At 44.3% G+C, this 15,057-nt stretch overlaps 3 protein-coding genes across 6 annotated transcripts; 1 reads left to right on the forward strand and 2 right to left on the reverse strand.

Moving 5' to 3' along the window:
* Nucleotides 1–354: 354 nt before the first annotated feature.
* On the reverse strand, nt 355–3,023 carry LOC111072323 (pre-mRNA 3'-end-processing factor FIP1). Its single transcript, XM_022364102.2, has 3 exons — nt 1,580–3,023; nt 1,293–1,516; nt 355–1,228 (listed from the first exon to the last, which is right to left on the reverse strand). Exons 1-3 carry the CDS (start codon nt 2,910–2,912, stop codon nt 725–727), a joined length of 2,061 nt encoding a protein of 686 aa, XP_022219794.2. The 5' UTR covers nt 2,913–3,023; the 3' UTR covers nt 355–724.
* Nucleotides 3,024–3,091: 68 nt separating this feature from the next.
* On the reverse strand, nt 3,092–3,995 carry LOC111074374 (photoreceptor-specific nuclear receptor). Its single transcript, XM_022367132.2, has 2 exons — nt 3,359–3,995; nt 3,092–3,303 (listed from the first exon to the last, which is right to left on the reverse strand). Exons 1-2 carry the CDS (start codon nt 3,993–3,995, stop codon nt 3,092–3,094), a joined length of 849 nt encoding a protein of 282 aa, XP_022222824.1.
* A 1,446-nt stretch (nt 3,996–5,441) lies between these two features.
* Nucleotides 5,442–13,554, forward strand: LOC111072633 (serine/threonine-protein kinase PAK 1). Of its 4 annotated transcripts, none has more exons than XM_022364629.2 (8): nt 5,442–5,481; nt 8,982–9,249; nt 9,329–9,483; nt 10,404–10,569; nt 10,633–11,265; nt 11,665–12,929; nt 12,999–13,217; nt 13,283–13,554. In XM_022364629.2, exons 2-8 carry the CDS (start codon nt 9,099–9,101, stop codon nt 13,364–13,366), a joined length of 2,673 nt encoding a protein of 890 aa, XP_022220321.2. In that variant the 5' UTR covers nt 5,442–5,481; nt 8,982–9,098; the 3' UTR covers nt 13,367–13,554. The 4 variants fall into 4 exon arrangements, with proteins under 4 accessions (XP_022220321.2, XP_022220329.2, XP_022220312.2 ...); XM_022364637.2 differs by lacking the exon at nt 5,442–5,481 and adding an exon at nt 5,710–5,872; XM_022364620.2 differs by lacking the exon at nt 5,442–5,481 and adding an exon at nt 8,351–8,478.
* Nucleotides 13,555–15,057: the final 1,503 nt, after the last annotated feature.

A 15,057-nucleotide genomic window follows, 5' to 3' on the forward strand; every position in this document is an offset into this window, starting at 1 on the left:
AAATAAATGCATAAACTTATTTAAAAATCCACTATGCTGTTATTAATTTAAATGTCACACAGAAGCAACATTCAACTGAAAATACTCATAAACCAATTGGACAGGCGGCCGTTCAAGTGCGGGATGATATCCTCTTTCGCCTCTTGCCCTCTTGAATGGTGGGAATTAAATGTTTTTTTCACGGTAAACCTTTCATTCGTTTTCTTTTTGTTCTGTTTTGTGTGTATTGTTGCAGCGTCAATGCGGCGGAATTAAATATGTAAAAGAATTTTTCCTGATATTTTTTAACGTTCGTCCTGAAAATGCCCACAGAATTGTGTGGGATTTTTGTTGGTACAATTTAATTTGAGTAGAGATCAAATTATTATATTACAGTGGGATTTACAAAATGAAACAACTTTTATATTAACAACAAAATATATCTGAATTGAATTAAAACCTTAAATCGAACGTTGTCCTCATCTGAAGAACTCCCTAAACCCCAAGAGAATTTAGTTCTAACTTCGTATATCCCGGGGAATACCATTCCCCAGTGCTCCAGTCCCAGTTGGTAGATACATTTTCTTGGGTTTTTTTCTCTTATTTATTGGAAGTGTTTTTTTTTCTTTCAAAAATGTTCGTTTCGTTTTGTGTTTGTTTGTGTGTGTGTGGGTGTGTGTGTATCGGCAGCTGCTTAGGTGGCAGCTGCTTCTCCCTCGTCTTCCATGTAGTATCTAAACAAATGCTATTCCTCCTCCTCCTTGTCCTTGCGATGCGACTTCTTTTTGTCGCCGCGACTGGACGATGAGCTAGAGGCGGCTGCTGAATTGCTGCCACCTCCACCCGTTTTGCTGCTGCGTTCGCTGCGCTCCTTTTCGCGGGATTTGGATTTTCGGCGACTGGATTTGTCACGCGAGCGGGAACGTACACGGGAGCTCTCCTTTCTTTCCTCTTTGTCCTTGTCCTTATCTTTGTCCTTTTCCTTGTCTTTGTCCTTGCTATCTTTCTCCTTGTCCTTGTCCCGAGATCGCTCCTTGTCGCGATGACGATCGCGTTCCTTCACATCACGCTCCTTGCGCTTCTCATCCTTCAGCATGTGCAGATAGTCCTCAAAGTATTCCTCGCGATATGCCGAGTCCAAGGCACGGTACCGCGGGTCCGCTTCGAACTTCTTCTTGATGTCATACCAGCGCGTATGCCTCTCGATGTCGTGTCGTTCCCGCAGCATCTCGATGAAGTCTTTGCGCAGCTGCAAGACACAATAAAACATTCTTTAGATGATCAACAGGGAATGGAGAACTGATGGCACCTACCACATCCTTTTTCATCTGCTTATCCTTGTCGCGCCGCCGTCGTTCACGCTCATCGTCGTAGCCACCACGATCGGAGGAGGAGGCAGAGGATGAGGCCAAATTGCTGATATTTCCATTGTTGTTACCGCCCATGGGCATACGCTGTGGCGGCGCCATGCCCATTCTCATACCAGGCGGGGGTCCATTGCCCGGACCCATCATCATTCCATGCGGTGGTCCCATATCTAAAAGGAAATCAACGGATGAGTAATCACAGTAAGGATTAAGGACCCGCATTCAAGACTCACTCATAGGCATTCGCATATTGGGTGGCATCATGCCACGCAGCTGAGGAGGTGGTCCGCCCATCTGGGGTGGCGGCACATTCATTTGTGGCGGCATGCCGGGCGGCGGCTGATGGATGTGAGCGTGGCCGGGCGTCAGCTCCTTGATGCCGGTGGGCACCCAGCCGGGATTGTCGTTGCCCCATTGCGATTCCTGAGTGGGCTCGTAGCCGTAGTCGAAAGGCTCCGGCTCGTGGAAGAAGGGTTCATCGGAGGCGCCAGGCGGTGGGAAATTGGGCGCCATGGGTCCCAGGCCGCCGCGCGAGTACTCCCGACACTCGGCCGTCATCACCTGGATGGCGTTCTCCTTGACACCACCGCCTGTGGTGGATATGGGACGCGGCGGTCGCTGCATCATGCCCATGCCCGGACGTGGCTGGTGCTGCATCATATTGGGTGGCGGCATGCCCGGCGGCGGCATCTGCATGCCAATATCGTTCATGCCCATCATCGGCGGCATGTTGTGCATCCCCGGGGGACCCATGTTCATGCCGCCATCATTCAGGATCCCAATGGGCGTATTCTGACTCACGTTCTGGGTAAGACTGGCCAGGCCGACGCCACTTTCTGCCACGCGGAAGCGCTTCTGTCGCTCGCAGTAGGCCCGCCACGTCTCCTCGTTGAAGCCGTAGTTGAAGTAGTCCGTGATGTCAGCGCCCGGCTTCCGCCACGGCTTCTCCTCCAGCGAGTCGATGCTGAACTCGTGCACAGCCACGCCATTGATGGTGCCGGCACCCTCGAAGTCCTCGATACTGAACTTCCCCGCCTGGCCAGCCGGCTTGGCCTTGTCCGCTGTGCCCCCGGCCAGGAGGTTGGGACGCTGTTTGATGTTGAATGTGCTCGGCGCCTGCTTAATGTCGCCAATCACCACATTGATATCGTCATCCGAGTCATCGTCATCGTCGTCATCGGAGCCGGAACCATTGCGCTCCTTCCGGGCCGGGCCCTCGTCCATTTCCTCGTCCTCGTCCTGGTCTGGCGGCGTTCTCGCCTCTTCCCTGGCTTCGTCTCGTCTCCTCGCAGGGTTGTCTGTGGTGTCCGGCAGCGCCTCTTCGTCCTCCTCCATTTCCTCGGCGGGATCATCGAATTCGTTGTACTCGGGCACCTCCTCCTTGGGAAAGCCGGGCAGCAGTGAGGCTGTACTGGAGCCCGGCTTGTCGCCAGCCACAACAGCGGCCAGGGCCTGAGCCTCGTGCTCGGCCGCCAGCGCATCGTCGCCGTTGCCAATCTCGTTTGTGGTGGAGTCCGGATTCGAGGTGCCGTACAGCCAGCTATCCTCGTTCGCATCATCAGCCATACTTTTGTTTGTTTTTCGAGGACTTCTTGTTAAAATTCCATGCGAAAAACGAAAATTTTCACTGAAAACAAAATTGAAGCCGAGCGATAACGATACTTTAAGTGTTACCGTTCTTCAGAAATGAAAAATACCAAACTTAGAGCAATATTAAAAGCGCGGGTTTTTGAATTTTAATTTATTTATAATGTTTTTAAAATATCCCTAACCACTGTTCGAAACATGCAGGACAGAGCACAGTCAAAACGACGTAGGCAGAGCTGTCGCAGCCCCAGTAGGAGCTGGCCAAAGCGCAAATAGTTCGACTGATGCAAAGTGTAACGCGCCAGAGACATTAAAGCACCATTCGCGTGTGTCCCCAGTATAATGGCATACTCTGCACTCAGAGCTAGTTCTGGAAAGGACAGATAACGCTTTATATTGCTTCTAATCCCTGGAGTAGTACTCACCTTTCCTGCACAAAATAAGCGTCTCCAAAAAGTTCAGTTCCAAGACATCGGCCCTCAGCTGTTGTGCCTCGTATATCAGTCGCTTTAGCTGTGCATCCCCACAGCCATCAATCATAGCACTAATGTCGAGCGACCAGTGCGAGGCCCGCAGTATGAAGATCTCGCTCCACACCACCTGTAGGATGGCGTCCTGTTGGGGCCGCTCCAAGCTGCTAAATTGCTCGTTCGCCATCGCCTGTCGCAGGCAGGTAACCAAAATCTGTGCGAGAATCTGAAAATGCAACGTCTGGCCCCCGCCTGCTGCAGCCACCACTGTTTGTGGTAGGCGTGGCGAGGGCATGGATCTGCGGCTGTACCTGTAGACAGCTGTCGCCTGCTGGTTCCTCGGTCCCCGCTCATCCTGAACGGCAGCCACATTCATGCCCACCGCCAGACAACGCTGAAAGCGGCAAAAGGGACACCAATTCCTGCGCGCCTTATCCACGATGCAGTTTCCTTTGATCGCAATGCAGGCATAGTGGTTGCCCTTCCTCACGCTGCGCTTGAAGAAGCAGGAACAGCCATCACAGCAGGAAACGCCGTAGTGCTTCCCCGAGCTCTGATCGCCACAAACTTCACAGGAGCTGAACATCGACATGGTATCCTGATGCGGCGCCGTCTGGTATCCAACTGACAAGGAACATCCTCGTTATTGATGGTTTTATACTCAGATACTCCCCCCCCCATTACCCCCGTAGGACATCGACATAACATACCCCCACAAATGATATGCAAATCAACGACGAGTGCATTGTAGTAGTATTTCAACATGATTTGTGGTTTTTTCGCTATTTGCTCGACCAGGATAAGCCTTATGCGGAGGCGTGGGCGTGGCGTGTCAAAAGTGACAATCATTCCGCCAGCGTGTTAACAATTTGTAAACAATTATTGTTTTGCTCTATGATTGGTCGCGCGTCGGCCACTCGAAATGTCCGAGCAGAGGTCCTTTGTGCTGACATTTTGGGTAAACATTGCAGGGCGACATCCTTATGGGGGTGGCAATGAAGAGTTTGGGTGTTCTAACGGTTTGGTATCTTTGCAAATAAAGTGATTTTTCACGCTAACAACTTAATTACACGTTGACTACAAATAATCAAAATAAGCTTGTTAAAATGGTTTTAAATTTCTGCGGAATTAGAATTGAGGAAATGTTTAAAATCTCAGGCTCTAATCATTGCAAATACTAGTCGGTTTCTGTTTTAAAGCTATCTCAACGAAATTTTGCAGCATATATGTAGATACCGATAATGTATCGAGATATACATATAAACAGAAAACAAATGAATGGGTTAAAGCATGTCATTCTCAGATAAATTCATTATTAAACGCTGCTTGGAAAACAGAACTTTAACATTAATTAAAGGATACAGGGTATACACCTGCCCATACTGCCGCGTGACATGCAACAAGTGGTCAAATGACGCAACATTCCATTCCCACTTACGTTACGTTACGTTTCATTCCCACTTACGTTGTATGCTTTTATTTTTTGTTGACCTTTTTTGTTTGAACCTTTTTATTTAAGCAATCCACTAAAAAAGAGTTCTGAAAACTATCCAATCTTGTCGAAAATTGATTCAAAAATTGGATAAAACTATATGTTCAGTGCTGCGAGTGCTAACTAGCTAGTAATATTAAACCGAATATCAAAATAAAGAAAAAATGATTTCCGATCATCCACAGAGAACGATTAGCCCATTGTCGACAAGTGGGTGTTTATATAGAAGCTCTATAATAATTAAATAATTAAATTAAATTGAAGAATTTTTAGCGCAGTTCAGGTGAAAGATATCGTGTCATTTTTGTGTTTTAAGTTAAGAAATAGGATGGATCTACAGGATGAATTAACAAACAGTATTATTTTCTGCGGTTCGCCTCAAGTAGTTAACCTGTTTAAATAGAGGGGGTTAAGTGGGCTAAGTTCGATTTTTCTCAGTATATTGACGGTATATTTTGAAAATGAGAATGTATATTTTGGTATATTTCTGAGGGTCAGAGGTATATGTTATAAATAAATCCGCGGTCACACTAAACAGTGTGCTGCTGCTGCCGTCTTTTAATTTTTTTTATAAACAGCGGAAAATGTAAATAATATATATTTAAACAAAAAGCAAAACATAGCGGCGAAAAAGCGCGCGTCTCGTTAACAATTCGCAACTGTTTCGTTGGGTCTTATGCACTGCTAATCGTGGAATATCAAATGGTTTTCTTGCTGCTCCCGTGTCGGACATTAATGACCACACGACAACCAACGCTAAAGAAAACGGGAAAAACAATACCCACTGTGTATGTGTGTGTGTGTGTGTGCAATGAAGTGTTGTTGTGAGTGCTTAAGGAAAACTTCACGAAATCCACGAAGAAGAAGGCCTGCAGTGCTGGCAACAGAGGCTGTGCAACGCAACGAAAGCGACAGATTGCAGGGTACACTGCAAGCGAAGCGGTGTCATACAGGGTGTTACCGAAGACATACCTGCAGTGAGTCCGCCATATAGAGTGTCGTGTAAGGGTAGGGGGAGGAGCGAAGAGTTTCATTCATAAAAAAGAGTACATTGCAAGTCCAATTGGTCTGGTCTGGCTTCTGGCTCACAGCGAAAGGAGGTTCCACAAACACACATACGCACACATGTGCATTGATTTTTCCAACACATTCTCCCTCCCCACTCTTTGCCCACTTGTGTGTGCATGTGCGGGATTGGATCTATGTTTTCTTTGAGATATGTTCCGGAAAATGCCCAGGAAAACACCGATTCAAGTGGTTTTCGTTTTAAGATTAACACATTGCTGTTTGTTCCAGTTTTCCAAGCACACAAATATATTTCCCCCATCACATTTGGCATTGTGTAAGGGGAAATAAGTGTGTGTTTGTGTGTGGGGTGTGGGGTGGGGTGAAAATGTCAACAAGCTGCTAGCATATACTATACAGGGTGATTTCCCCCCACCCACTTACTGCATTTCCCCCCGCCAATGGGGCACGTGTATTGCGGCAAGCTAAACGTGACAAAGCACAAAAACAGCAAAACGAAAATTTACATGATATAAAAAATTGTGTTGCAACTGTTTGGCATTTAACAGTTAGCGGCGTCCTAACGGGGCTTTATATGTGTACATGTGCCCATACATCAGTGTTTGTGTGTGTGTGTTTAGTCCAGGTAAAAACGGAAAAGCCAACTTGTAACGGAGAACCGTTGAGAGAGAGGGATGGGAGGAAATAGACAAGCAGAAAAATATAAAAGGCATAACATTTCCGCCTGGTGCTTTCTGCTTTCGGCTGGCGTCCAAAAACCAAAATAGACAACGACGCTACGCTCGTCGTCGCCGCCACAGCCGCAGTGCCTCCTCTTCATCGAGCGATTATGCGTGACAATTCCGCGATATTCATATCCGCTTCTCGATCGTTCATATATCCCGACTAAATGACACACCATTTGCTCCATAGACCATAGTATAATAAATAAATATTGCAGTATCTCTTGCCTTTGTTCCATATCACGTTATCTGCAACCGCATAAACATTGTCAAGAAGTCCGTACATGTATGTTTGTGGCTTCTTTCAGCACTTGGAGCCCAGCGCCACTCAATGCACTTGCAACACGCCATGCCCCATGTTGTTGCTGCTGCTGCTGTTACTTCTGCTGTTGCCATTGCAACATGCACCTATGCTGCCCCACTTGAGAGCAAGTCCACCCTGGCCCGGCTGCTCCCCTCTCTCTTACAGCCATCCTTCCCCACCTCTGTTACTAATTTAAATGCCGCAAGTGTTGTCGAGCTTCCTGTGTGTGCGCGTGTGTGTGTTTTGCTCATTAGGGAATAATTTTGCATTAGGCCCGGCCCGTAGAAAATATATAATAGAAAAAAGAAAAAAGTTCAGAGACCGCAAAACCCCGCTATGTGTATAGTATTTATTGATTTTACATGAACTTCAATAAAAAAGAAACAAATTCGATACACGTTAACCCAATTCTGGGACGACGCTGCCGCCCACACGCTCCTCGCCGCCGCTGGCGCTCCCAGAGAAGTTTGTTTCTTGATCTAAAAACAACATTTACCTATAGACGCGAATCGGGAAACGGTCTCTCGGGCATAAAGCCAACAAACCTACAAAAACACATACAAATTGTTTGTGTTTTCACACTCAGCACCTCCCTTCCTCCGCCCTACCCACTCAGGTGCCCTCTTTCCCCTCTCACTCTGGACTGACTCTGCATTGACTCTTAACGCCCTGACGTTGATAAATGAATCATAAAAGCTGCGCAGTCGACGTCGCCGTCACCGGCAAAAAGGCAGACAGGCGCCAAGCTGTTGACTCTCTCGCTCTCCCATCATATGTTTTGGCTGCGCTGCCGCCCACATTACATATTAGTGGCGGTGGTGGTGCAATGTTGTTCCTGTAATTTCGAATATGCATGAGAGCTGCTTTGTTTTGATACCCTTGGAGCAGGTATTACAATTAGATAAAGTGTTTCTAATGGAGTGGAAAAATCACTACAGTCTGTATGCTATAATTTAGCACTGAGCCTTCTCTTTTTTACACACCCACAATATCGAAGAGCCAAAGAGTATCAAATAGTCGGTGCCTCACCAATCTTTCTCTCTTGTTTCTTATTACTGTAATTCCGAATGCGTGCGCTGCATTGTTTTTGTTTCGTGAGCTAATCGAAGTCACTCTTGTTATCGCATAACGTTGTTGTTTTTGAGGGGGGACGATCGCCAGCGTAGGCGAGCGCACAGTGGGCTCCACTGAGAATGGAAGAAACTCAATGCGGGGCATATGAGTGGAAGCATTTTTTTGCTGTTAATAGAACACTGTGCTGGCGAATGCTACACCCACTCTCCCATTCTCTCTCTCTCTCTATGTGCATGAGTTGTTGTGTTTGCCCGTTCTCACTGGCGATCGAGAGAGAGAGAGAATCTGGCGGTGTTGCCTTGCCGGCTGTTCTAGTGGCAGTGACACTCAACACTGCGGCGACAGAGGAAGAGCGAGGGCCCCAATACCCCCAATAGAATATAGTCGGATTCAGTTCGTCGGACGACCCATATTGATAAATTTATTGTACTTGTTCTTGTTTCTCCTGCAACATTTGGTGTGTGTGGGTGTTTTAACCATTTTGAACATTTTTATGTGTGATTTTTTTTTTTCGCATGCCAAAATAAATGAGAGCAACACAACACGAATTTGACGTGATCTTCAAGATAATCACATAAAAAAATAATAAAGTGGGCAAAAATTGTATAATTCTGTGCAGAATTCTGTGAAATATATATGCATACAGACATTTGCTATATATATATATATATATATATACATACATTTATCTGCGTATAAGTATTTGTGATATATCACCATATACATTTTCTAATGTATGACAAATTTTTAAGTTTTCGCAAAACTTTTATGACTCGGACGCGACTGCAAACACAGCAAAAAAAATAATTGATAAAACAACAATAGAAAGAGAAGATAAGCTTCGTTTATAGATAAGAAAATGCTGGAAATCTATGGGAATTCAACAAGAATGAAATCATTTCTTGTTGTCTCGAATAAAACAATCTCCTTTCGCTTTCTCCCACCTCCCTCCATTTACAGCTGTTTTTGGGCATCAGAACAGCTGTGCATAAAGAAACTGAAGGAAGAAGCCGTAGCCGAAGACAAAGCGACGAAAGAGAAGGCAGAGAGTAAAGGAAACCACCACCCACAGAAGGCATGTCCAGCGAGGAAGATAAACCACCAGCGCCGCCCGTACGCCTCACCAGCAATCGCGGTGGCGCTGGCATTGAGCGAGTGCCCCTCATGGGGGGCGGTGCTGGGGGCTGTGGTGATGCGCCGCCTGTTGATATGCGTCCATTGCCCAAGGGTGAGTGTGTGCCATGACAACTGTGATTAGTTTGCGTCCATCAGTGGTACAATGTGCTACTCTTTTTTTCCCACCAAAGAGCCCGACGATGCCGACCGTAAGAAGAAGACGCTGAAGAACAAGATCAAAGGCTCGAAACCCTCGCACACAGACTCCAAGCCAAATATCTCGTATCCGACGAACTTTGAGCATACGGTGCATGTGGGTTTCGATGCTTTAACCGGAGAATTTACGGTGAGTTCTATGTCTTTTATTGGATCGGTTTACCTTGGGTATTTATTGTTGTTATTATTTCATGTGCCTCGCCGTAAATTCTCATTTTGCTAAAAATAGCAGGAGAGAAATCTTTTATTTTCATTTGCTTAAAACCTACAATTTGATAAGCTTTTAATGAAAATAATCCAAATAGGAAAAACATTTTCCACACGCTTAAGGGGAGAATTAATTGTGATTTTTGAGTAAAAGAGCAGCATTAAAATATACAAACACAATTACTCTTTTTATTCAAAGATCTTTTCATATCCAAAGAAACTTTTGCATAATTTTCGCTTTCCAATTATATAAAATGTACTCTCGAAGCCATATATACTACATGCCCCATACCATACATTATGTTGTTGTTTATCGCCGATATGTGCTCTTTACCGACTTTCTATTATTCATTATTATTTCAAGCTGCCCATGAAAGTAAGTAAACTCCACGTCTAACGCAATGGAAATCTTGCTAGCTCTTCATTTAGTTTCTCTTTAAAAGAAAAAATAAACCAATGATTGTGTTGTTCCTTTTTTTTTGTCTAAATATCAAACCATTCCATTCGATGTCCCCTACCATTTCGATGTTTGTTTCAAGATACATAGATCGGTGTTTTATTATATTCCTTTTGTCTATTCAATCATTAGTTTCCATTACACTTACACTAGCTAACACAGACAACATTATGGCTGGCTGAAGCCAAGAATTTTGTAGTGGAAATGCTTTTAGTCGATGTTCCCCTTCTATCGGAATGATTTGGCCCAGCATTGATGTATCCAAAATATCCCAAAATTATAAGAACCCCAACCCCACGGCGCCTTCTATATGTGCTCTCTCATTCGCTTATTTTTCATTTGGAAGATCTGTGATACTCAAACGATTTGTGTGTTGCCTTTTACAGGGTATGCCCGAGGCATGGGCGCGTCTGCTGATGAACTCGAACATCAGCAAACAGGAGCAGAAGAATAATCCCCAGGCGGTGCTCGATGTGCTCAAGTGGTTTGACAACACCACCAAACAGAGGCCAAGTTCCAAATACATGACGAATGCCATAACGACGCATTCAGGTGAGGGTTTCTTCAATTTTTAATCCGTATTCTCAATGTAATATAATCCTTTCTTGTTGGCAGGCTCTTCCCTAAGTCGCGTGAGCAGCAGCAGTCCCAGCAGCACGCCGACAGACTCGGAACTGCATGGCTCCAACAGTGGTGGCAATCTGATTGGCGTTCAGCTGGGCAGCATGACACTGGGACCCAATGCCAACAATGTGGCCGTGGCAGGACAAATGCTGAGCAATCACTACCAACAGCAGCAGCAGCATATTATCCAACATCAGCATCAACACTTGAACCAGCATAACCAGCATCAGCAGCAGCATCATCAACATCAGCAGCAGCAACAGCATCACATTGGCATCAGTCAATCGCATTCGTATAATTTTGGCGGCCATACGGCCTCCTCATCCACATCGCAACATTCATCTGCCAATGAGGACGATATGCTCGGATCACCGCAGCAGCAGCAGCTGCTGGCGTCACACCAGCCGCCACCACCGCCAGTGGCATCGCGACCCGAGCGCACGAAATCCATTTACACGCGACCCATTGAGGAAGTGCAGCCAGCGCCATCGCCCCTCATAATGCCAGCAGCACCGGCCACAACGCCGACAACGCCGCTGCAAAACCATAAGGCGATGACGGCACCATCGCTGCTGCATCATAATAATGTGACGACGACGCTGGACAAGAACAAGAACAATGCAAGTGAGTGTTGTGCCAGGACTAGCTGTTATCCTGCTTTTAGTTTTAGTTCTAGTTTTGATCTAACCTTTAAAGGAGGCCAAGTCGCCGCCTGGCAGCAATTGTTATATGTGTTGTTTTCTTTTTATCTTTAGAGAATTTAAAAGTAAGAACAATTGCTGCCAGGCAGAAGGTCTGCCCATCGGATGATGGGGATTCTATCTTCTGTTTTGTTGTGTTGAAAACTAATCAACTTTTTTTTCTTCTAAATGAAGATTTAATGTATGTTATATTATTGTTATTTGTATCGCCTCTGTGTTCTGTTCTGTTTTTGAAAAAACTACTGCTTCTAATTGCTGCTAAAAAAAAAACAAAAAACTAAAAATGCTAAATAAAAACCAACTGCGACAACAAAATAAACAGCGTCAGGGGGCAGCTCGACGCCAGCTACAGCATCAGCATCGACAACAACAGCAGAAACAGAAGGCACTGATGCAACAACAACAACAAGTGCAACTGCTACCATTTTGTCTGCTACTAATCCTAGTTGTACTACCAATCCTACTACTACTTCTACTACTACTACTACCACTACTACTTTTGCTACTACTACGATATTGCAAGAGCAGTTTGCAGCCGAGTCAGCAGCAGCAGCAGCAGCAACAACAACAATAGCAACAACAGCACCAACGACTAATCACCATTCTTCTGCTTCCTCCTTTTCATCATTTCCCTCATTCAACGACGATGATGCAACAACAACAACAACCAACAACGCCTTGCCATCGATCCATTGTCCAACGCCAACATCGATGCTATCCATATCTTCCGCTCGGAACTCCACGGTGCCCCTGCCCATGCCGCCGCCGCCTGCAACCACCATAACGCCTGCCTCACACACACCTGTCGCCGACGATGTCACCTGCCTGCACACAGACCTGTACAACGATCCCTCAGTGGCGATTGGCAACAATCTGAATGCAACTGCAGCGGTAGCAGCAGCAGCTCCAGCGGCAGCTGGCAATCAGATTGCCGTGCCACAGGCATCAGCGGCAGTCACGCCGAACACGCGGGCGGCCAATGCCAAAAAGAAGAAGATGTCCGATGAGGAAATCCTGGAGAAACTGCGCACCATCGTCTCCGTTGGGGATCCCAATCGCAAGTACACGAAAATGGAGAAGATCGGCCAAGGCGCCTCGGGCACTGTGTACACGGCTATCGAATCCTCGACGGGCATGGAGGTGGCCATCAAACAGATGAACCTCTCGCAGCAGCCGAAGAAGGAGCTAATCATCAATGAGATTCTGGTGATGCGAGAGAACAAGCATCCGAATGTCGTGAACTATCTGGACAGCTATCTGGTGTCCGAAGAGCTGTGGGTAGTGATGGAGTATCTGCCGGGTGGCTCCCTCACGGATGTCGTCACCGAGACCTGCATGGACGAGGGACAGATTGCGGCCGTGTGTCGTGAGGTGCTGCAGGCCCTGGAGTTCCTGCATGCCAATCAGGTGATCCATCGGGATATCAAAAGTGATAATATATTGCTTGGCCTGGATGGTTCGGTCAAGTTGACTGATTTCGGTTTCTGTGCGCAAATCTCGCCGGAGCAATCCAAACGCACAACGATGGTGGGTACGCCATACTGGATGGCGCCCGAGGTGGTCACACGGAAGCAGTATGGTCCCAAGGTATAGATTACTCGATGAATCTCTCTATCTCTGTTTCAGATTTTAATTGATTTCTTCTTTAATTAATAGGTGGATTTATGGTCTTTGGGTATCATGGCCATTGAAATGGTGGAGGGCGAACCGCCATATTTGAATGAGAATCCGCTGAAAGCCTTGTACCTCATTGCCACCAATGGCAAGCCAGAGATTAAAGAAAAAGACAAGCTGTCCACAGCATTTCAAAATTTTCTCGATCAGTGTCTGGAAGTGGAAGTGGAGCGCAGAGCCAGTGCAATGGATTTGCTAAATGTACGAATATGAGGTTTTGTAGAATATTTTAAAACTATTTCTAATTTTTTTAATCTTTTATATAGCATCCCTTCCTGAAGCTGGCACGTCCATTGGCCAGTCTGACGCCTTTGATTATGGCCGCCAAAGAGGCCACAAAGGGCAACTGATTGTCAACCAAGAAGAAAAAGCTTATTTAACCATTACTAATGAATTACTATTGCAAAAAACAGCAAGAACTTCTTCAGCAACAGCAAGAACCACAATAGCAAGCAACAATAGCAAACAATAAATGAAAATCACAGATGATGATTATGGATTATTAATGATTATGATGGATTAACGATTATGATTACTATTATTAATTATTTATATAAACGTATTATATACATACATATATTATTATATATTATATTCTATTATATATTCTACTCGTAACAAAAACAAAACGCTAAGAGAAACTGCAACAAAGGAGATGAAATGGAATATAGAGGATACCACACACGCGTAGTTCAATTTACACAACAATTTGGTTTTCAGAACAAAAACACACACAAACTCCCTACTTTTGGCCACACACACACACACATCATCGAAGAACATGTTTCCCCAAACGACAAACATTTTGTTATATACCAAAACTTAAATTTACATTTTTATTTTGTATAGAGAAACAAAAAAACTTGCATCAAATCAGGCATTTTGAATGCTTTTGAAATTTGTACACTTAAAGAGAATCATTTAATCATTTAAGAAAAAACAAAAAAAAAAACATTTACTTTATAGTTGTCCAGATTTACATTATAAAACATTACAATTGGTAACTTTTGCATTTAAAAAAAGATAAAACAAAATATATATATATACGATACGATATATGTACCATGTATAAAGCACTATTTTCGATTTTTAAATTTATTTCTTCATTCAATTTCTATAAGAAAGCGTAAGAGAGGAGGAGTAGGAACTGCTTGGAATGCTGTAACTAACTAATCTAATGACTTGAGGAGTATTATTGCTGATTTTAGTTTAGTTTCTTAAACTGCTTTATGTAATAATAAATATATATACAGATATATTTTTTATATGATTTTAAGTACAAATGTTTTATTTGCTGCTCTTTTATTTTCTTATGCTTGTTTTTGGCTCAGATTTTTTGAATAGATCGCCACGTACTTCCCCAGGCAATGACACCCCCTCTCCAGATTTTGTATGTCTGTGAATCAAAAAACAAACGAGAAAAACCTAATTGTAATAGAATTTACTAATTATATTTAGAGATTTATATATAAATACACGACACACACGCCTGTATTTTTCGATTTAGAAACAAATGCAATGTGGTTTATTATAGAAAACAAAAACGGGAAAACACCAACAAAAATCCAACCTGTAGCAATATTATATAGAGAGAATGATATATATGGAGAATCGAATCTAACAAAAGCAACACACTAACATTGCATTGGTAGTAGCAACTAAATATACGAGTACGAGTATAACTAGAGAATAAACAAAATAGCATGTAAAATTCGATACTGAACCGATACAAAAACAAAGAACCCAAAAACCCCCAGACGATGACGGATAGTGAGGAAAAACCAGTTACTTTGTGCCTAACCGAAACCGTAATATTGCATTCAATAAGAGCAAAACACCAAGTAAATAGTTTAGTGCGATTATAGTATGATAGAACCTAACAGATGATCTAGCCGTACTATATAGTAAAGAAAAAAATGTTAGAATAGACAGTCAACTAAAACACGAGCTAACATAGGGAGAGAGAGTAAAAGTGGAGTGTGTGAATGTGGTGGGGGGGTGTGTATAAATGTGGAGGCTGTTGATTGGGGTTCATCAAAAA

Source organism: Drosophila obscura, unplaced genomic scaffold, assembly GCF_018151105.1.
Source record: "Drosophila obscura isolate BZ-5 IFL unplaced genomic scaffold, ASM1815110v1 contig_4, whole genome shotgun sequence".
Taxonomy (NCBI): domain Eukaryota; kingdom Metazoa; phylum Arthropoda; class Insecta; order Diptera; family Drosophilidae; genus Drosophila; species Drosophila obscura.

Bases quoted from the DNA above. Each gene is read 5' to 3' on its own strand.
- LOC111072633 (XM_022364629.2), top strand. From the start codon at position 9,099: ATGTCCAGCGAGGAAGATAAACCACCAGCGCCGCCCGTACGCCTCACC. The intron at 9,250-9,328 runs GTGAGTGTGTGC...TTCCCACCAAAG, and splicing joins TATGCGTCCATTGCCCAAGG to AGCCCGACGATGCCGACCGT. The intron at 10,570-10,632 runs GTGAGGGTTTCT...TCTTGTTGGCAG, and splicing joins TGCCATAACGACGCATTCAG to GCTCTTCCCTAAGTCGCGTG.
- LOC111074374 (XM_022367132.2), bottom strand. From the start codon at position 3,995: ATGTCGATGTTCAGCTCCTGTGAAGTTTGTGGCGATCAGAGCTCGGGG. The intron at 3,304-3,358 runs GTGAGTACTACT...TGTCCTTTCCAG, and splicing joins GCTTATTTTGTGCAGGAAAG to AACTAGCTCTGAGTGCAGAG.
- LOC111072323 (XM_022364102.2), bottom strand. From the start codon at position 2,912: ATGGCTGATGATGCGAACGAGGATAGCTGGCTGTACGGCACCTCGAAT. The intron at 1,517-1,579 runs GTGAGTCTTGAA...ATTTCCTTTTAG, and splicing joins CAATATGCGAATGCCTATGA to ATATGGGACCACCGCATGGA. The intron at 1,229-1,292 runs GTAGGTGCCATC...TGTGTCTTGCAG, and splicing joins AGCAGATGAAAAAGGATGTG to CTGCGCAAAGACTTCATCGA.